A 22,536-nucleotide genomic window follows, 5' to 3' on the forward strand; every position below is an offset into this window, starting at 1 on the left:
GCTCCTTTTCCATTCTTATTTTATGTGTAAACATGGGTGAGATTAAGTTGACAACCTCTAGTGTTAATATAGCAGTCTATATAGTTAAGCTAGGAAGTACAGAAGCTTAGGTGCCAAATCTTGAAGAACCTGCTGTTATTACCTACCTATGATCCAGGCTTGGCATCATGTTAAATGGCATATTAAGTATTATGCACTTTTGCAATTTCATTACTTAATTAGTGCAGTTTTTCTATCTGCAAGGCTACAGTTTGCAAGAGCAAAACAGACACCAAGTGTAAAAGATTAAAGAACATAAAAGCACACTGTTCCTCTAGGATCCAACTGCTTCTTTCTTCCAAGCTGAAGTAGCTTCATTCTGCTTAATAAATTTGGAAATCCCATATGCAAATAAACAAGAGTCCAGTAGCTAAAATTAACAACTGACTTAAAGACTCCAAATCCTACTCAGAGGCCAGAGCCTCTTTAAGCAACATTGCCAATTAAGATGTCTTTGCTAGCTAAGCCTATGGCGACGTGCAAGCTGTCACCACTTTAGAGTCTAAATCCCCATTTCAGCCTCAAGGTCAACACTCCTTTCCTACCTGGGGGTAGTAGGAGATTGTCAGGAAGTTTCCACATGCCTCAGCATCTCAGTGCATGCTGCAATAAAACCCAAAGGGTACCACCACAAGAACAGAAATATTTGAATATTTGGGGGGAAGTCTTAACCAGGACTGAGTTAAAAACAGTAATCCCAAGGATTATTTTCTAAAGCAAAAAACATTACTGGACCTCAACAAGAATCAGATCAGAATACAGCTTCTACTTATCACCATTTGTCTTCACCATTCAGTTACTGAACCGGCCTTGGACATTCTAGCAAACATTGGCACTAGATGTCCAGTCTTGATCTTAAAGGCCACAAGCAATGGAGAATTCACGTGATACCCAGGTAAGCTTTTTCAGTTGTTCATTCCCTCTGAGAATTGGGCTCCTTTTGGCATGAATTTGGTAGGCATTGCTACTTTGATCTGAAATTTTAAAGAAACTATCTAGCAACACACAAGGATCTAACCAAATAACTGAAAAGTTTGTTTTTTAAAACACTGAAATAAGGCAGTTTTACAATGTAATGGGGGTACCGTTTGTTTATAAAGTTGTCCAAATAGTTGTGGTTTGGGGTTTTACATTTTTTGCACCAAATCTGGTGATAGGGAAAGGGTCACTCAATGTTTGGATTTTACAACTATTACATTGTCAGTTATATTAACCAATCAGGCAGCCCTTCCTTCTGAGAGGTCTCTTTATCATTGTTGTTTTATTTATTTAAAATGTTTCTGTACTATTTTTTATTAAAACATGTTCCTCTCTTCCATTTTATCTCCACCACAACTCCTAACCTGATTTTAAAACATTCTTACCATCTGCTGAGATTTTATATATGTTGGTAACCAGCTAACCTCTCAGACCAAAATAAAAAGTCTTCTGACATTTAAAAATCTAAAAAATAATTCAATAAAGTAATAAACTAGATGCATTTAAAAAGTGATAACATTTTCAGTAAATCAGGCTATAGTCAGATAAAGCATAATCAAATGGTTGCAGATGAAACAAAATATTTTGCATCCCATATCCCGAAAGCACTAATTCTCAATGGCTCCAATCTCAACTAATGTAACAACAGCCCTACACATAGGGTCCATGGCCTGATGTCAGCAGGCATAAGTTTTCAAAAGGGCCAGTTTTAACTAAAGGGGGGGGGGGGGGGTCAAGGTCTTGGCTTATGAAATCCAATAGGGCACTCAAATGTAGCTTGTAACACCATGCTATACTCCAGACAGATTAATTAATCCAGACCATGACTTCTTGTGTCTAATTAAAAGGGAAGGTGATTTGCCAAAACTTCAGGAACGAAATTGATGTTTCAAAATTGAGGTTGAATTGATGCTGAATGCAACTGAAATTGGTGGTTCCATGAAAATGTTGGCCATGGTCTTTGGGCACCTGCCGGGTGTGGCATTTGGCTTTTCTGCATCAATTATTTTTCTCTACTTACATACAGAATGGTAATAATAATGTGTTATGGAAGTGAGATGTGAACCACCAGGGAGACTGTTATAAAATGAGCATATTCAGTGGGCTTTTTGTCAGGGGTCAGCTAGAACCCCAGTCATAACATTAAAACAGTGGGGACTCCTCAGGAGAAGAGGACTCCTTAGAAGGAGAGCTTCTGGGAATTAGCTTTTAGACAGCAGAGTTCAATAGGGTTGTCAGAACTCAGAGCCAGCAACTGCAGCAAAGTCAACAGAACTCTTAGCCCTGATACAACAAATGAAGCTCAGGTGCTCATTACCAGCCCCTTGCTTCACCATCACCCTTATAGCATAGGAGGCTAAGACTTAGAGCAGAGCTTCAGGAGGCCAGGCACAGAGCACATGTCTCTTGGCCTGATGCCAACTGCTTCCTGAAGCAGCTGCGATGGGGCTTGTTCTGCAGATAGATATAAAAAGCTAGTCAGGGTAGCATCCTGTGTGGAAGTGACAAGTCAACCTGGTAGACTTTGTGGTCACAGTTCCTGAATAGTGCCTGCTTGTGTGAGCTTGGGCTGGCTTTTGGATCTTGACTTTGTGAACCTGACTCCTGTATGACCTCTGGATTTTCTGACCATGCTCATTAGCTCAGCCTTTTTGGTAATGACCCTCTGGTGTGAACCCTTGGCTTTGTGATTTTTGGCCTGCTCTCTGGACAATGCTTGAAACCCTGGTGTGTGCCTGATGTGTGTAAACCAACACATGATACTTTTTCTCATAGGCATTTGGTGAAAAATAATTACCAATCAGCCCTAATTCTTATTTTATTAGTTATTCATTCATCTATTTAAATATTATATTTCCAGTGAGGACCCAAAGTGACTTACAACTTCATGTTCCCCTCTTCCATTTTATCTTCACAACTCCTAACCTGATTTTAAAACATTTTTACCATCTGCTAAGAATTAATATATGTTGGTAACCAGTTAATTTCCCAGACCAAAATAAAAAGTTTCCCCTTAAATTATGCTACACAATGTGAAAACTCCGTAGTAACAATTGAGCTTAGATGGATGTAGCAAGTAGAACAACAGCTCTACCAACTCATTCAACATCTTCAGTGCCTCCCTAGAAGGCAAAACCAGGAATAAAATAGGGCAGAGGTTTATCAGAAACAGAGACCAGAAAAGAGGGACCCTCCCTACTAACATAGTTGGGGTATATAAGGAAGCTTGAAGAAACCACAAGGTCTGGCAGATAAGCAGGTACCTAGAGGAAGTTTAGCAAGCCAATCTGACAAGGCCAGAATCTAGGTACTAAGGATGCCAACCTCCAAATGGGCCAGGAGATTAGTTCCCTTGGAGAAAATGGCTGTTTCATTGGACAAACTCTTTGGCATTATACTCCACTGAGGTCTCTCTCCTCCCCTGGCTGCAACCTCAAATCTCCAGGAATTTCCCATCCCAAAGACAGAAACTCTACCTGTGATATACAAGCCTGATTGAAAAGTATTTACACACAGGCTAATGGAAGGGGATCCAATGGACTGCCTTGGTAGGGGGAGGTGAGTAGAGTCATGCTGGAGAGTTATAGATCAACATAGTCTTCATACTGAGTGGTTCATCATGAGAGACAGTCGTATAAAGACCAAGAGGCTCCTAGTTTGAGTCCCAGGCAGAGCACGTCAGCGGGCTCCTGAAAATGTTTTTGTGTGGTTGGAACTATACATGGTTAACTTTCATGTCTGTAACTGTATTCTCAGGGATGGACTAGTTAGATCATTGGTACCATGCAATATGGTTGGTATGTCCCCGATCTAGTGTTGCTTCTCTCTCCAGTGGTGCTAGTACGGGTACCATGCAATAAGGGGAAACTTTTTGTTTTTATTTTATTTATTCCATTTTATTGTGTTGGTCTTAGAAGTTAACGAGTTACCAACATTCCCAGGTTGGCATGGGAAGCCAACAACTGTGGTGACAGCCATGCAGAGCCCTGCACCCGTTGGTATAGGCAGTGCCCTAAAGCATCTGAGGCAAATTAACAGACTGAACAGATTGAGCAGGGAAGGCCAATGTTGTTTGGACATCCGCTGCCTCAGCCAAAAGCCTGGTGGATCAGCTTCATTTTGCAGGCCCTGCGGAGTTGTAATAAATCCTACAGTGCCATGATCTCAATCAGGAGGATGCTCCTCCAGGCAGACATCCTTCAGTACAGAACAAGGCAAGGCACACATCCTTTGGTTACAGATACTACAAAGTAATATTGCTCAGAGGAGCTCAAAGTTTTTGGCATACATACAGGGAGAAATGGTCCCATAGATATGCTGGTCTCTGGCTGCAAGGGCCTTAAAGGTTAGTACCATAACTTTTAACCTGATCTGATACTCAACTGACAACCAATTCAATTGGCACAACGCTGGCTGAAAAAGGAATCAAAGGACTACCAATGATGACTGATATTGCAGTTAGGTCTAAAGTTTGGTCAACTGAGAATCCAAGGGAAAATAAGATGTCCTCTCTGTGTCAATTTGTCTGCTGAAGAACCTCTATATCAGGGGTTTCAAACATGCAGCCCGGAGGCCAGATGAGGCCCCTGGAGGAAGCCCTTTCTTCTCCCTCTCTCTTCTTTTTGTGTCACAGCTTGCTTTGCCAGGATTTCTCAATTGCACAGAAGCTACAGAGCAAAACCTCTATTTTCCCCATTGGCTGAGGCGCCTCTCTTGGGGAGGAAGTGAGGGGGAGGGAGAGCTTGCTTTGGTACTAACTGCAATATTGCAAGAATGCTACTATTTCAAGCATGTTTTATTTTAAGTTTTTTTTAAAAAAAATCTTTAATTGTGTTTCTTTTGTCCTTTATAAAGTTTGTATCTTCACTACCTGGCATTACATTTTATGACACACATGGCCTGGCCCGACAAGGTCTCATTTATGTCAGATCCGGCCCTCATAACAAAGGAGCTTGACACCCCTGCTATACATGTTTGCCACAGAATTCTTCCATGTGTACTTCTTCTGCAGTGCTCACTCCATGCCCACAAAATGTAGTCCTTCACTGTGTGAACTAAACACACACACACATAAAATAATGCCTGAGATTTCCCTTGGCTATGCATAACAGGGCAATACTGGCAGCAGAACAAAACTGTTCTTCCTAATTTTTGTAAGCCACCTTCACCTTTTTTAGAAGGGAAAGCAGGATGTCAACATTTTAAACAGATTTCAGACAAACTTCTATGCCATTATTGGTCTTCTCATTAAAAAAAAAAACAATTTCCCCCAGAATACAGTTTAAAAATCACTGCTCTAATAAACAACTTTAACTTTTGCAGACTGTGGAAGTTGCAAACATGTGACATAAAGTAATATGGCATCAGAATCACATGAAAAGACAAAGAGGATCCCTGTTTACTCTAAAGTCTTCACCTCCACTAGGTGATCTTATCTGGCCATCTGGCAGGTGTGCAAAGAGAGATAGGGGATGTGGCCCCTTTTGCTCTCTTCACATGTACTTTAGCAGCAGGTCTTTTTTTTAAAAAAGCAAAAACTCCCGCAATGATTGCTCTGTGGCGGCTCATCATGACCCACCTGAGAGTGTTAATCCATGGGCTAAAGACTAATACCTTTGGAAACCATCATCAAACAGATCACTTGGCCTTAGAACAATGATCTCCCACACTAGGGGTGGGCATGAACCAAACCACAAATCATGATTAAGTGATAAAAACTTCTGATTCGTGGTTCGCTACAAACTGCTTCATCTGATCCTGCCGCACCCAAATATGAAAATGAACTGGCCTTTTTTCTTGGCATGTCCATTGGTTCCTATTTGGTTTTGTTTTTCCAGACAGCCTGGTATGATTCCCCAGCTCCCAGTGCTTTTGGTCAATTTCCAGTGAAACTGACTAGACACTGCAGCTCCACTTTCCCCAGCTCCTAGGTGATGATCATGGAACACAAAGTGGTGGGGGGTTTTGATTCATTGGGTTGCCCAATTCAATGGTTCATTTCAATTTTTTCTTCCAGTTTCCCAAATGACTCATAGTTCATTGGTTTGTTTGGTTCAGGATGATGTAGAACAGCTCCCAAGTGGGCTAGGGACCAAAAATCTTCAGCACACTCTCCTCTACCTGCTTTCCAAGTTTGGCACAAATTGGATTTTGGGAGGCCAAGCTACAGCCCCCCAAAGCAGGTGGTCCCAGTAAACTGCTTTCCTAGGAGAAGGTCAAGTTGTGAAAAGAAAGGGAAATCACGCTGCAGCTTCTGGTGGATTTGACCCCCAGGAAGCTTGGAGTGGAGTGAAACTGACTAGAAGCAGCAGCTCCTTAGCCCCCTCAGCTTCTGTTCAGTTTCCAGTGAAACTGGCTAGAAGCTGCAGGAGGCTGGAAAAAGCTGAGCTGCCACTTCTAGTCAGTTTTACTGGGAAATGACCAAAAGTACAGGGGGCTGGTGAATCCTGCCAGGCTGTCTGGAAAAATTAACCAATCACGATCCAAATAACGTGTAAAGGAAAAAAAGTCCAGTTCATTTTCATGTTTGGGTGCAGCAGGATCAGGTGAACCAGTTTGGAATGAACCACAAATTGGTCATTTTTAGCACGAATCATGATTTGTGGTTCGGTTCATGCCCATCCCAATCCTGCACCCATTAAGTGTTCAAAAGAAAATCATATTGTAGAGGGCTATTTTGTGGGGCAGGGGGGCACATTGTCAGTCATTATCAGTGAGTGGCGCTGGCAAATAATTTTCTTTGCATTGCAGATCCCCGGTGTGTAACTGAAGAGGGCTGCAGAGCATAGAGGGGAAAGGTAATTTCCATTGAAATGAGTCCTGTGGGCAGTCAAGACAAGAGGCCCTGTCTGCTGTGAGCAGGCTGGATGACTGATGCCAGCAGTGGAGAAGAGCGATGCACAAACATATCACCCACCCTAGATGAGTCAGACCCTGAATTGTATTACGAGGAAGATGAAGAAGAGGATGAGGATGAGGAGTCCGCTAATTATTCTGTTCTCAGGAGCATCCTGTCTGAAGAGAAAGAAAGTGATGATGCAGATATCAGGAGCATCCTATCTGAAGACTCTATCTACCCTTTCTATGAGCCAGATCTGTCTGACGAGGATACTGACACAGATCTCACACTCTACTGCTGCTGTGTCAAGAACAATGCCAAAGTTCTTCAAAAGAAACTGGACAACGGGGTAACTCGGGAAGAAGTTATGGAACTGGACATCAATGGACGGGTAATTGGACACTCAACCTCCAGCACAGCATATAAGAGCTAGTGGCCACAGGCTGAAACAGAAGGCATGGCTCAAATGGGATACACACAAACTAAAAAGAGATATTTCTAAATGGGATGCGACCTCCACTTAGGAAGACAGAGCTACAGACAGATAGCACATAGTTCAAGAAACCATCCCAAACGCTGCAGTCACTAATTAAGAGTTATGGGTGACTCATGACCATAAATCATCCCAGCCATGCAGTGAGCTCACTTTGCCTTGCAGTAGGTACACTGTTCAGTGATCCTCAAGTTGCCTTATTATGTAGCCTGATCAGTTTTCCTCCACCAATGAAGTATGGTGAAATCTCATCAGGTGCTGAATATTGATCTGAATGAACAATAGAGCACTTTATCACATCATAGCCAGCTCCTGTGCCACACACTTTAAGTCCACAGACATCTCTGAGTTTCTATGAAAACGATTATATAGGGCCCTCCTATGAAAATGTAAAATCATCTAATAAAGAGCCAATTACATGCAGATATCTGTATTAAAGCATGAGTTGCCATCAAATCTGTATAAAGAAGAGGAAGGATTCATCTAGAGTGTTGGGCAAGACTTGCTGCTAAATCTTAAGTTGAGATCAAGCAATGGTTTTACTTTTTAGGTTCCATCATTGCTTTTGTTGAAAAAAACATTGCCCCTTTTTATTTGTATGGACTGCTACTTCATAGTGCTCTTGGAGGAAGAGTGGGAAAACCTCCAAGACTTGTTTTAATGGCTCCATGGAACCACGCAGTTCCTGAACTAACCCACTGCCACATTCCTAAACCCTAGACATAAAGAAGCTAGTTCAGTGACAGCACAGTTCCCCAGGCACACAGACACACTCCTCAAAAAAAGACCAGTCTTCCATCTAACCCAAGGTTAACACCCAGGAGCAGGAAGAAAAGCAGAGGAACACTTTTTGTGCAGTTCGTTAACTAGTGTCATGTGGACCCCAAGCACACAGCTTTAGCCACCAGGGGGAAGCCACCCCATTCTGTGTAAGGGTTTTGCCTTTTTCTTCAAAGGGCTCCTAAGCTATTTAAAAACATATGATGGCTCCATGTTACCAAGATGCAATAATGGAAAAGTTATGCCTTTTCCCCAGCATCTTTCACGGAGTTTTCAAAAGCACAGAGGCAGCCAGCAAACCCATTTTTATGTGCCACTCTCATCTCACACCTCAAATTATATGATTTAGTATTTACACAGTAGTAAACAGACAGGGGATCTCCCCCCCACCCCTCCACTTTTGCTATTCAGTGACTTCATGATGGGGTTCACAGTGGGATGGAACGGCAGTGAGTTCTCCAAAACAATAAGCCCTGGGACTCGGTATCTTCATCCTTCTAACAGCCTTGTTGTGGAAGCAAAGGTGAGAATGTAAGAGCCGTAATTCTGCTGTGGCTCAGTGGCAGAGCATCTGTTTAGCATGCAGAAGGTCCCAGGTTTATTCCCTGCATCCACAGCTAAAAAGAACCAGGTGGCAGGTAATATGAAAGATCATCACCTGAGACCCTGAACAACCATTGCCAGTCAGAAGCAACAATACTGACCATGACAAACTGATGGTCTGACTCAGTACATGGAGGCTTCACATGTTCAAATGTTCATGAAAAGTCTCACACCGCCTGTTTTCTGCTCTCATGATTAACCAAGTTGAGATATGCATCAAGTGGAAGGGAGGTGAGGTCAAATAGGCAGCAGACAGTTCCAAGGAGCCAGAATTACAGGAGGGAGGTATGGCAAGATAGCATAAAGAAGCTGTACAAAATTAAAACATTCTAGGAAAAAAATGAGTCACACCACCACGCAGCTCATGCTACTGTTCCAAGCTCTAGCCTAGCCCCTCTGGCTCTAGTAACTAGTCTAGCTACTCAAAAGTATGCATGTGGGTTCTTCACAGCTGTTTCTTCCATGAGCTCATAGCCACGCACTGAACTTGGAGCCTTCTGTACACTGTGCTTGTGCAGTTCCACTGAGTTACAACTCCACATAAGTGCCCTTTAATAATGGGCTACGTGATTGAGGTTCCTGGGCTCCACTTATGGGAACAGACTGAGGGAAAGAAGTTTGTTTTTGAGAAACTACCTTTTGCTCTGTGTTGGTCTGTGTAGCAGAAATTCTATTTCTGCTTCCTTCCCTTGCCCAGTCATAATTATTTTTACCAGCAAGACACCCAAAAGGCAAGCTTTTTTAGGCCACATATTCATTTCCTGGGGGTGGCTCAGTTCCCCATCTCCTTTTCCCCACTACATTGCTCTTCCCCACTGAGCCAGGGCACAGCTTTGCAGTTGTAGCTTCTTTCTCCCTTGCGCCCCCCCCCTTGCGGAATGCTTGCTCCCCTCAAGAAGAGAGGTGTCGTGCTATGTTAGCTGCTTAGAAACATAGGAGTTGTGCTACATTAGCTGCACAGAAACATTGGCATACAATACTGTGGTTGATGACTGGAAGTGGAGATGCTATAACAGAAATGGTTGTTGGTGTTACTGCATTAGTCTTGATTGTAGCAGTCATCATGTGGTTTTTGACTTTGCTGGTGAGGGGACATAGAACTATGGTCATATTCCATTGGTGTTAGTTCTGGTATACCAATTACCAGCATTGCAGGAGAGCAGGGTAAAGCAACCCAAAGTGGGGGAGGGAAATGATAAAGACTCTTTTTAGAGCACCATATTTTCAACTAGCTGAATCTTAACATTGGTTCCCCTTTCCTCCACAGAATGGTCTAATAGCAGCATGTTACAAAGGCTTCGTAGACATTGTCATCATTCTCAGCAAATGCCCCTTCATAAATGTCAACCATCAGGATAATGATGGAAACACAGCACTCATGATAGCTGCTCAGGCAGGTAGGAAACATGCTGCTTTCATGCAGAGGGGCATAGTGGTATGCAGGAATATGGTGGACTTGGTGGGAGTCGCAACAGAATGAAAACAGCAACTAATTAAGAAATGTAGTTTTGTGATGCTTGCCAAGAAAACGATGGGATTCAATAGTGTAGAATAATACCCTAAGAAATATTCATTCAGCCAAGTGTACAGAAATGATTGGGTAAAAGAGGTATCAGTTATACATAACAGTATGCTAGTGACAAAACGAGCGCAGATTGTCTATTGCAGAAAGAAAAAAAACCTTGATATACAATCTGACATTGTTTTGAAAAGGGATGGGCATGGAATGTGACAACGGTGGTTCATTTCATTCCATGGTTCATTGGGTTGTTCAGTTTGGTTGTTTGTTTTTTTTGTTTTGTTTTGTTTTTTGGGGGGGGAGGGATCAATTTCCTGAGGTTTGGTTTGGGAAGATGTAGAATAGCCCCCAAGTGGGCTAGAGATGCCAAACTTGTAGCAATCTCTTCAGTGGACTCTCCTCTACCTGCTCTCCAGGTTTGGTGCAAACTAGATTTTGGGGGCTGACCTACAGCCCCCTCCCAAAGCAGGTGCCCCTCCCTTCTAGTCAGTTTCACTGGAAGCTGACTATAAGCACAGGGGGCTGGGGAATCATGCCAGGCTGTCTGAAAAAAATGAACTAAACATGAACCAAACGACATGCCAAGAAAAAAGGCCAGTTTGTTTTTGTGTTCAGCTGCAGTAGCATCAGACGAAGCAGTTCAGAATGAACCAAGTAACTGGCCATTTTTAGCACAAATCATGATTCATGATTCAGTTCATGCCCTTCCCTTCTTTTGAATCCTTCAGCATGGGTTGAGAAGAAGGATCGGTAGTTATGCTGAAAAGGTTCAAAATGACTTCAGTAACCTGCTCATGGAGAAAAAATCCATTTTTGACATGGGCTAGGCTGACATTACCTATCGTTTGCCAGTTGCCATCTGCTCACCAGCCATTATCAGCATTTACAGAGGCAGGAGGACCACTGACTGAAAAACTGAGTCAAGCAGATCCAGATGTTGCCTATTCTTTGTTTTTCCTTTGACCACACCAGTGTTAGTGTTGTGTGGTCTGACACAATTTGCATGCCAGTATGAAAGCATGCATCTCTGCGCACACATGCACAAACTCAAATATGCATTTTCTTCTGATGAAACTGAGATTTCAGTTCTATAACTATGAGATGCAAAGGAAATGCCCTTCATTAAATAGTATCAGAATGCTGAGATACTGCATAATTGAGAATAACCTCATACATTGCATGTACACCCAAAATGTTTTAAGAGTACATCTATAAAAACTAAGTGTGAATGCAGCAAACATGTTTAGTAATGTGTGTCATACAGCTATATTTATCATAGGGTTTGCCAACCTCCAGGTGGCTGCTGGAGATCTCCCACTATTGCAACTGATCTCCAGGTGACAGAAAGCAGTTCACCTGGAGAAACTGGCTGCTGTGGAAGGTAAACTCTGTGGCATTCTACCCCATTACAGCCCATCCCTTTCCCAAGGCCCAACCTCCTCAGGCTCCACTCCCAAAATCTTCCAAGAATTTTCCAACCCAGAACCGACAATCCTATTCGTCAGGCAGTTCTGACTGGCTGCAACTGAGAAGGAAATTGTATGCAATGACATTCCTATGGCTTTTAAAAATATTTATTTATTTGCATTATATCTATGCCTCCTCTCCATAGAATCTGCTTAAGATAGCTTACAAGTAAAACATAATAAGAACAGAAATACCATAGAGGTTGTAACAATTAATAAACTATTAAAACCCTAGCATTAAAATAAGTCTTACAAAATACTACTCAGGCAAGAAGCATACCATAATAATGAGTTCTCTTAATCAAAAGCCTGAGTAGAAAGAAATCTATTAGCCTGGCACCTAAAAAATAGTAAGGTAGGCACCAAGTGAGCCTCAAGGAAAATGAGGCAAGGTGGCATCACTAAAAAAGCCCTGTCTCTCCATTTTACTTATTTATGAAGGACAGGGGTTTATAGAGCAGTGCTTATGAGGAAGATCTAAATGTCACCACTCTTTCTTCCCTTAATGAATTTTCCAATATATCTTTTCCATCATAAGCACACATCTGGAAACCCATGGAAGGAAAAATAGTTTAGGAACAATCTTGAACAGAAAACTGGCCAACAGGAAAAGAGTTAAACATTGATAGCTCTGTTGAAAATCACAACCTCCTAAGGCTATTTTTCATTAAAGAAAAACAATGCTGGTGCTTCATGACATGCATTTGAGTGCAATACGCTGTTTGCCACTGAGCTCCCTCAAGAGTGCTCACCTAGGGGCACATGGATATTTGTCTCTGTGTAATGTATAACGTCTCTTGGAATAGAGGAAAATAAGGAGAAGAGCAAGGAAGCCAACACCAGCAAAATTTTAGCCCAATACCAGATGCAGTTTTTCATTTTTCAAATAATGTTTATTTGATTAAAGGCAAGGTGTTTTTAAAAATCAAAAATGAATAAGCTGCCTGACACATGAGGAGAGAGGTAAGACAGACAGCTGAATCAGCTTTTGATTAGGTGGTATTCAGCCTATCAGAGCACAAAAGATTTGCGGATGTTCTCTCCCCTCATTGGTGGATCTGTATAATATGAGATGTAAAAGGAAGATAGAAATGATCCTAAGGGACCCTTCACATCTGGGCCATTTGCTATTTGAGATCTTACCGTCAGGTAGACGATATAGAGTGTTGAAGGCTAGGACAAACAGATTTAAGGACAGTTTCTATCCAAGTGCTGTGGTTAGGTTAAATGCAGGGTTATGAAGGATTATCTGTTTTAGATGTATTTAAATAGTTTTAATGGTTTTATGAATGTTTATCTGTTTTAGATGTATTTAAATGGTTTTAATGGTTTAAATGGTTTTAGATGTATTTAAATGGTATGAATATGAATATGTGTGTTTGATGTGTTGGTATGTTTGTGGAAGAGCACCTCATTTCGTTGCTCTCTTTTTGTGGAGAACAATGACAATAAATCTATCTATCTATCTATCTATCTATCTATCTATCTATCTATCTATCTATCTATCTATCTATCAGCCCTATATGCTCATGCTGGAGACTGGTGCTTCTAACAGTCTGGCAATGCAATTCACTGCCATAGCTGCAATGTGAGCAAAGCAACAGAGCAGGATTCAAATAAAAACAGCAGACTAGTTATTTGTTCCATTACGATGCCTTAACACCAAATGCATGCTGAATTTTATTTCTGGAGAATGTGTGAATTCATGATGCTGTTCTTTTCCTATCACCTTGTAGGTTTCACCACTATTGTAAACTATCTTCTGAACTACTACCCAGCACTAGAGATTGAGACACAGGATGTCCGGGGTCTGACTGCACTCATGAAGGCTGCAATGCAAGGGCAGAATGACTGTGTCTCAGCCTTGCTCATGGCAGGTATATTGCCCCTTATTCATCAGTCCAGGATTTACAGCATTGAACTACTGCTCTGATCCTTGAAACAGTAAAATAGATATTCAAATGGGTATAAGCAAGCCCAGGTCACTGGTTAGTATTAGGTACCTGCCACATCTCAGAGACTACTGGGAGATTCGTTGCTGATCAAAGACACTGGGGCAATCTCCCACTTCCTGGCTAGAGGGATGCCAAGTGACAGTGGAAGAAACAATGGGATGGATCCTGCACTCATCCTTTTACTCCTCTGAGTAAAATTTTAAGCCTTCTTCTAGTCTTAGGAGCCTTCCACCAATGTAAGAGTCACTCAGTTTGAAGGAAAACTTATATAAAAGTTTTGAGCTACATCAAAATCTGAGACAATTACACTCCGTTCCTTCTTTCCAGCCAACCTCCCCAATGAGAGTGTTGCTTTCTTATGCTCTTGTGAGTGTCACATAGCTATATTTCACTGTTGTCTAATGCTCTTCCCTTAAGGAGATTGGAAGTTGACACAGGTACCCCCCCTCCCAATTTCCCAGGGAAAATAGCTCCACTGGGAGCAAACCATAATGCTTTCATATTCCAATTAGGTAGCAGGATTTAAAAGAGCACAAGAGAGACTTCTTGTGCTGCTTTCAAGCAGCCATCCCAGTGGGAAACTGGGTGTGGTCCTTTAAGGACCCTACAATGAGCAAAAGAACTTGGACATAATCTCTCACTTTCTAGTGAGGCATCACTTGTAGCACTGAGTGGTCTTCCATTTCCAGGTGGAAGGATTGGTAGAGGGAGCATTGCAGTAATTTTTGCTGCTACTTTTAGCCTTGGGGCTTGACCCACTCCATCAACATCAGTGGAGGGGTAGAAAGAGACCAGCAATGGGCCTATTTTCTGAGGACCACAAGAATTTGTTGCAATAATATAATGCAACAGTGGTATAATGCCACTGAATCTAGAAGAAGGGAAGAAGCCTTCATAGCCCACATTATAAACAGATACATAATCATTTCATAGCCCACATTTCATTTCATAGCCCACATTATAAACAGATACATAATCACAGTACCTCAAAAATACACTAAATCTGAGACCCAAACAAGTGAATTAAAGCACATGACTAATACATCCCAGAAAGCTGAAAATCAAAGGCTACGTTGTTGTTACCACACTGAATCAATTCAAAAGCAAATATAGTTCTCTAATTTGGACAACAAAGTATGAGTTTGTTCAAAAATAATGTAAAGGGCCAGGGCTTTTTTTGTAGAAAAAGTCCAGCAGGAACTTATTTGCATATTAGGACACACCCTCTGATGTCACCATTGTTTCACACAGGGCTTTGTTGTAGAAAAAGCCCAGCAGGAATTCATTTTCATATTAGGCCAACCCCCTGACACCAAGCCAGCTGTAATTGTGTTCCTGTGCGTTCCTGCCCAAAAAAAGCCTGTAAAGGGCTCATTCCAAAGAAGCATGACCTTGAAAAGAATCTCCAGATAATTAGGGGGCTCACCTCCGGTCACCACTGGAGAACTCACATTATCTATATCCTCCAATAAGCCCCTTTATTTGGAAGCATTCCTGGCACAGGACACTAGCATCCTGCTCCCAGTGGTAGAAACTGGTCTCCAATTCCTCATTGAATTCTCTCTTTACCCTTTTGAATTGTCACTGGTGCCATCTGCTGACAGTTATGAAGCACAACAGTCCTTTGCTCTGCCTAAACTTCCATCTTGGGTTGTCGTTATTTATTTACTTCATTTATGGTCCACTTTTCTCTCCAACGGGGACTCAGAGTGCCTTACATCACTCTTCCTTCTCTTCCTATTGATATTAGTTTTATTCTAATATCAATAAGGTTGCTAGCCTCCAGGTAGGGCCTGGAGATCTCCCAGAATTACATCTGATCTCCAGATGACAAAGATCCATTCCCCTGGAGAGAAAACACTGCTTTGGATGGTGGACTCTACAGCATTATATCCTGCTGAGGCCTTTCCCCAAACCCTCCCTTCCCCAGGTTCCCCCTTCAAATATGCAGGAATTTCTCAAGCCGAAGCTATGCTATTGTAGCTGACTATGCCATTGCAGCTTAGGCTGATATAGATTGGTCCAAGGTTACCCAGCAAGTTTCCTTGGCAGAGTAGGGACCCAAACCTAAGGATCCCAGTCAGACACTCTAACCACAACACCGCACTGGCTTTAGTGTGCACTGTGCCACTGCCCCACACGTACAGTCTATGATACTCTGATCAAGTGGGAAGATTACAGATTCCATTGCTCCATATCTAGTGGACTGGTATCTAGGGACAAGCAAGAGTATAAGCGTTTTAAAATTAAGAGTAAAGAAGACATTTTGCCATCATCAGTTCTGATGTACACAACCTACAGATCAGACACAACTGGACAGGAAGGAGCCATCTAGGCTGGAGACAAAGCTGCAGCCTTTAGTAAAGAACTCATATACCCAACAGAATTGCAGTGCTCTGAGCTTGGGAACAGTCTGCTACTGCTTTCTTGAACTTACGGAGGGCATCTTTTGCTTGGGCCCATGAATAGGGTTGCCATCTCTGAGTTGGGAAATACCAGGGGATTTTGGGGGTGGAGCCTGGGGAGGGGAGGGATCTCAGCACGGTATAATGCCACGGAGTCCACCTTCCAAAGCAGCCATTTCCTCCAGGTGAAGTGATCTTGGTTGTCTGGAGATCAACTGTAATAGCAAGAGATCTCCAGGTGCCACCTGGAGGCTGGCAACCCTACTTACTAAGGAATACTCCCAAGACAGTTTGGCCAAACAAGCTTTTCCTCTGCCTTCTGGATTTCACTCAACTGAGTGCCCAGAATCTTTTTTCAAGTTGAGCCATGAATGTGACGAACAACATGCTCCAGCTGTTTGATCAGAAGCACATCTTGAAATGCAAATCTTCCTGATGTGTGTTAAAAATTGGTGTGCATAATCACAATTTGTGCTCAGATCATCTGTTTGCCACATGCATTGTGCTAAGTGGGGAGGGGGCCATCCGTGTAAAAAAATGGCCATGTGTGAGATCTTGTTCAGCTCTCCATCTTTGGGCTCAAACCGACAAGATGAGAATCACAGATTTTGGTCTGTCCATAGCATGGAAATTGTAGGCTTGTTATCTTTGGTAAATATCAGAGCAGGGACTTTGTTTCAAACAGCCTTCAAGGCTTAAACTTCCTCTCCACTCCTTGCACAGCCCCAAGGCAAACTGAGTTTGCATGAGTTGTTGTTGGATGCATTTTACAGACAGAGCAAGACTCATAATCTTCATCTTGTCTGCTTTGAGCCTCAAAACTCACCTATAAGCATTTTATAAATAAAATGGATACAATTCATGGGTAGTTTGGGAAGAAAGTTGTGTTGAATGACTACATGATTCCCAGCAGTCCTTTTAATGGGAGCTCAGCTGGCACCAGCCAAAGTGATAGCTGCATGTGTACAACTTCTAGACAAGACTCCCCTATTTCACAGCTTATCTTTTTAGCAGAACTTGATCAGTTGATTGTTGATTGATTGGGGACCATTTTTCTTCAGGTACAGACTTTAGAGCAATGAGGTTACCAGAAATGCAAAATGTGTGGTCAGTCAGACATAAGCAAATATAGAAGCCCCGTACCCAAATCACTCACTGTTCCATTGATATTTAGCCCCAAGCTATGAAAGGACTTTTGCAGTCCAGTCAATCCAAATGGTTTTAGCTAACCTGTAACTTTTAAAATTTCTTCTGGCTCGTACGTTGCTGTCCCAGAGGCCTGCATTCATCTACTCCAGGGGTGGCCAATGGTAGCTCTCTAGATGTTTTTTGCCTACAACTCCCATCAGCCCCAGCCAGCTGGGAGTTGTAGGCAAAAAACATCTGGAGAGCTACCGTTGGCCACTCCTGATCTACTCAATTTCTGAAACACTTGCAGTTACCAGCTCTATAACACAGAACTCTGTGTTGTTCTTAAGCTCCCTCGGGACTTTTTTTGGTAGAAAAAGCTCAGCAGGAACTCATTTGCATATTAGGCCACACCCCCTGATGCCAAGCCAGCCAGAACTGTGTTCCTGTCCGTTCCTGTTTTAAAAAAGCCCTGAATTCCCTGATCCAACAGGAGCTGCACTTTTCCATCCTGTTATTTTTCCAGTCCTGCTGTACACCCCTCTCCACTCCACCTGTTATGATGAGCTATGCAACAGCCAGGGAGATGGTAGAGAAAAGGACTGGGAGAAGAATGAGCAGGAGAAGCTGCAACAATGTAAAGGCAACCCCAGATGTACTGCTGTTCTAGTTTGATGACCTCATTGCCCACTGGATACGTGATCTCAGAAGAGCCACCTGATCCTTCCCTTATAATCCTGTGCTTAACATAAAACTATTCAAGCTTCAAGGTGTCCTAGCAGCTCTGCTATATGTATATAAACCTGAGAGTCTTCAGAGCCAGCAACCCCTTCTGCCTGTTCTTGCCTTCTCCCCCACGTGCAGGAGTTTGTGGTAAGGGCCGGCCATGTGATTCTGTGGCTGCCATTTTGAAAAGCATGGCACCATCAAATGAAAGGAACAAAACTGGATATCTAACTCCTGATTTACTCCTAGGTGCTGACCTGAAAGCTGTGGACCCAGTGAAAAGGAAGACAGCACAGGAGTGGGCACTCTTGACTGGCCGTTTTGAAACCATTGTGCGGATCCGAACCCTTCTGCAGCGTCCACGTGCCGAGCAATTCAGTAACAAGTATTTGCCTGAATGGCCTGCACTGCCTGGGCTGGTGGCACAAGAACTGGAAAAATCTGGGGCTGAGTGCCTATCGGAGAAAATCCGTGCCATGTTCACTATCAGATTTCCACATGATCCTGAGCCAGATGGTGTGTTGGATCACATGGTGCGCATGACCACTTGCTTGGCTAGTCCCTTTGTGGCCACTGCTTGCCGAACCATCTGTCCTGAGAATACACCAAAAGTGGGCAAGCACAGACTCTCAGTGCCAGAGATCCTCAACGAGTACATACCAGACCCTGATGCCAAATCCATGGCTAGCAGATCCTCTTGCAGTAGCCAACTCATGACACCAAACTGGGTTCTGGTGCCATACAAACCCCACAGCACCATCGTGAAATTGCTCTCCCTTCCTTTCCGCTTGCATCGCAACATTGTTTACCCTGGTAGCATCCCAAAAATCAGACTCACCAAGGCGCCTGCCCAAAGGTCAGAGAAGCCGCCGGAGCCCCCCACGCCCTCCCAGAATACACTGACATTGCCTCGGTGGCGATACCAGGAACTCCGGGAAGCAAGAAAGAAAGCTGAAGAGCCAGTAGTAAAGCCCAAGAAGAAGTGCAATAAAAAGAAGAGGGAGGGGAAACCCAGAAAGCCATAATCTGAGGGGTAGGCAACACTACAAACACCCATTTTGAAATCCAAACTGATTCAGAGGGCCACTTTATATATAGGGTCACCAGGACTGTGTTGGAAAATACCTGGAGACTTTGGGAGTGGGGGGAGGGGAGGGGCCTCAGCATGGTACAATGCCATAGAGTCCACCCTTCAAAGCCGCCATTTTCTCCAGGGGAACTGATCTCTGCCAATGGGAGATCACTTGTAAAAGCAGGAGATCTCCAGGCCCCACCTGGAGGTTGGCAACCCTACACATTACAAAGTCCTCCTGTTTGTTGGATGGTGACATGGGAGCCGTGAAGCAGACATGTGGGAGTTTTGCATGTCCCAGACTCCTGTGTGCCCTTTTCTTTTTGTGACTGAGGTACGTGGGCAAAAGCAGCTGCAGCCTTCTCCTCCATGCAGCTTTCTCCTTCTTTGCCTGCCAGCCTCAAGCTACCATTGGCTTCATTGCAAAACCACATGATTTCATTGTAACCACATGATTTTGCAAACCCTAATCCCAAACCCTTCAGATTAATTCTCTGCTCTAAATGTTCCCCTCCAAAAGTGTTTGGAGCACTGCGTCACACACCATTAGATGTGATTAGGGTGGCCGGGTCCCTCAGCTGCCAGTGGGGGGTGGGAGGGTAGGGTTGCCAGATCCAGGTTGGGAAACGCCTGGAGATATGGGGAAGGAGCCTGGGCAAGACATGGATCTCAGTGGGGTACAATGCCATTGAGTCCACTCTCCAAAGCAGTCATTTTCTCCAGGGGAACTAATCTCCGTAGTCTGGAGATGGGCTGTAATTCGGGGGGGGGGGGGGTCCCCAGGTCCCAAGGTCCCACCTGGAGGCTGGCATCCCTAGGTAACCTGCGGTTTGTCCTTAAAGCATCTGTCTCAGCATAAGCCCCTTTAGCTCCCAACTGTAGCCTTCTACAATCCCTTTTTTATTTTAGGGTAAAGATCAATTTAACATTTGTAGAACAAAGGAGTTGGAAATTGCCTTCACCAAGGTAAGTACAAACAAACCTCTCTCTCCCTCGTCAGGCTGCAACTATGCTACAGAAATCAGCTTTGGGTGGTTAGCATCTGTGACCTCAGCCAAGTATTTTCTCCCCCTATCCTCAGAGCAATTTCACAACAAAGGCTGCCAAGCTCCCACCAGGGGTAGGGGATCCCCCGGTCTGGAGGGCCCCAACCTGCTGAAGGGAGCAGGCTGCTGGGGAGATCCCTGCCCCCTAAGAGCCCCATCGCCGCACACTGTGATGTCATCATGCCGGGGATGTCGCACCAGGGATGCTCTAGGACTCACGATAAAACTCTATGGTACTATAGATTCATGATAAAACTCTGTGGTACCACAGAGTTTTATCATGAGTCCTAGTGCCATGTCCCCAGCACGATGTCACTTTCAAGTGATATCATTGTGCCGCACACGCTTTGTGCATGCAAGGAAACAGTCCCCCACTGTAGCGGTAGAGGGGCTTGGCAACCCTGTTTACAACTGTATAGAACAGTGGTGTCAAACACAAGGCCTGGGGCCTAGAACCAGCCTATCCAGGGCTCTTAGCTGGCCCATGAGCAACTGGTGCAAGGGAGGGAACGGGGCTGCTCGGAGTGAGAGTAAGCAGAGCCACTCTGTGGCTTCAGCATGGCAGAACAACCTCATCTGCAGCAGCCAAGCAGAACTCCTTCATTTCATTGGCAGCCTCACCGGTAAATTGGGAGCCACCGCAGCCACAATCATGCCAGCTCAGGTATCCAAGGAGAGGTTGCACACCTCTCTGATCAGCCTGCAACTCCAGAGATGTCCCAATTCCTAAATGGCCATGGAGACTGACATTTGCACATGGGGGTGGGATAAAGACAATCCTCTGTTGGGGCCAGCTGGGTGTTGTGTGGGGGCATTCTCCAGCATTTTCTTCCAGACATCGGGCATAATCACACAACCAAGCACATGACTGGATGGCCAGGCCTCCCTCCCTCATGGACCACCCAACCACCTCATGGAGGGGGCAGTGTCAACAATCTCCAGTTAAACTGGTCACTGGGTGGCCTAGGGCCTCTGCCAAACGCAAGACCTCATATGCACAATGCCTGTTCCCTCATCAGACGATTCAGCAGCCTTCAGCCGGGGTGGCTGCTATCACATGAGGTGGCAAAGCTTGCTGATGATCTCTGGCTTGAACCCACAGCATTGCACCACCAACAATTGCTTGGCAGCCTTGGCCAGAAGTGGCCACTGCTGCATGGGTATCTCCAGCTAATTGAGCTTTGCCTGGCCTGGGTCCCACTGTGCACGTGGCCAGGGCCAGCCCTGCCACTAGGCAGACTAGGCAATTGCCTAGGGTGCAGGCCTTCTGGGGTACTGAATTGGGTGCTCCCCATGTGACTCAGTGACGTTATCAGTTTGGGGGGGGGGGGCGGCAGAAGTTAGCCTTGCCAAGAGTGCTAGACAGTCTGGGGCCAGCCCTGTATGTGGCCTCAAACTTGAGCCGCCAACCCCCCAATTCCACAGGCAGAAGTGTAGTTCAGCTTGTCTTCCCAGTCCCTTTTTATGGTGGCTTGGGGGCAGAGGGGAACTCTTAACACCCAGTAGGTTTGCCAATCCCCAGGTCCCAGCAGGGATTCTCCCTCTTTCCCAGGCTCCTTCCTGCCCCCAGTCAGCTGGCCGATGGGGGAAGCCCCGCCCCCACAGCCACCATGTGACTTTCCACCTCCGGAGACTTCAGTCTCTGATTGGAAAGGCCTCCTCTTGGGATGATTGCTCTGTGTGACTTTGAAGAAGTTGGCAGCAACTCATGAGTAGGCGCCAATCCCTCACTTCAGAGTCGCCAGAAACGGGACGGGGGTGGGAAATGTCTGCTGGGCACTTCATTATTCCCTATGTGGAGATTGATTCTCATGGGGTATAATGGGGACTGTTTTTTGAAGTAGAGGCACCAAAATTTCAGTATAGTATCTAGTGCCTCTCCCCAAAATACCCCCCAAGTTTCAAAACGATTGGACTAGGGGGTCCAATTCTATGAGCCCCAAAAGAAGGTGCCCCTATCCTTCATTATTTCCTATGGAAGGAAGGCATCTAAAAAGGTGTGCTGTCCCCTTAAATGTGATGGCCAGAACTCCCTTGGAGGTCAATTATGCTTGTCACACCCTTGCTCCTGGCTCCACCCCCAATATCTCCGGAAATTTTTGGAATTGGACTTGGCAACCCTAACACTCAGCCACTTCATGTTTTTACCCTGGGCTGAGGCTCACAGAATTGAAGGTAGAAGTGAGCTGGGGAAGGGGCTTGCCCCCCCCTTGCAGTGTGGGTGTGTCTGCCCAAGGCTGCAGGACTGGGTCTCCAGTCCACCCATGCAGGTTTTCTTCTGCACCCCTCCCAGCCCATGGGGCCTTGCAGTCAACACACACCAACTAGGAGCTTACCAGCGGCTGCCATTTGTAAGGTTTATATCTCTGGTCTCTAGCATTATGTTTTATGGTACACACAACCTAGCCAAAGTCACATTTATGTCAGATCTGGCCCTCATAGCAAATGAGTTTGACACCTCTGGTATAGTATAAGGTGAAGGCTGGA

At 44.4% G+C, this 22,536-nt stretch overlaps 1 protein-coding gene across 1 annotated transcript; it reads left to right on the top strand.

Moving 5' to 3' along the window:
- Positions 1-509: 509 nt before the first annotated feature.
- On the top strand, positions 510-19,493 carry ANKRD33 (ankyrin repeat domain 33). The gene is made up of 5 exons (XM_060252848.1): positions 510-934; positions 6,769-7,247; positions 10,000-10,129; positions 13,454-13,594; positions 18,181-19,493. Exons 2-5 carry the CDS (start codon positions 6,885-6,887, stop codon positions 18,954-18,956), a joined length of 1,410 nt encoding a protein of 469 aa, XP_060108831.1. The 5' UTR covers positions 510-934; positions 6,769-6,884; the 3' UTR covers positions 18,957-19,493.
- Positions 19,494-22,536: the final 3,043 nt, after the last annotated feature.

The sequence above is a fragment of the Heteronotia binoei genome, chromosome 13 (assembly GCF_032191835.1).
Source record: "Heteronotia binoei isolate CCM8104 ecotype False Entrance Well chromosome 13, APGP_CSIRO_Hbin_v1, whole genome shotgun sequence".
Lineage (NCBI taxonomy): Eukaryota > Metazoa > Chordata > Lepidosauria > Squamata > Gekkonidae > Heteronotia > Heteronotia binoei.

Excerpts from the sequence above, each read along its gene's own strand:
- ANKRD33 (XM_060252848.1), top strand. The coding sequence starts at position 6,885 with ATGACTGATGCCAGCAGTGGAGAAGAGCGATGCACAAACATATCACCC. Across the intron at positions 7,248-9,999 it reads AACTGGACATCAATGGACGG|AATGGTCTAATAGCAGCATG; the intron begins GTAATTGGACAC and ends TTTCCTCCACAG. Across the intron at positions 10,130-13,453 it reads CATGATAGCTGCTCAGGCAG|GTTTCACCACTATTGTAAAC; the intron begins GTAGGAAACATG and ends ATCACCTTGTAG.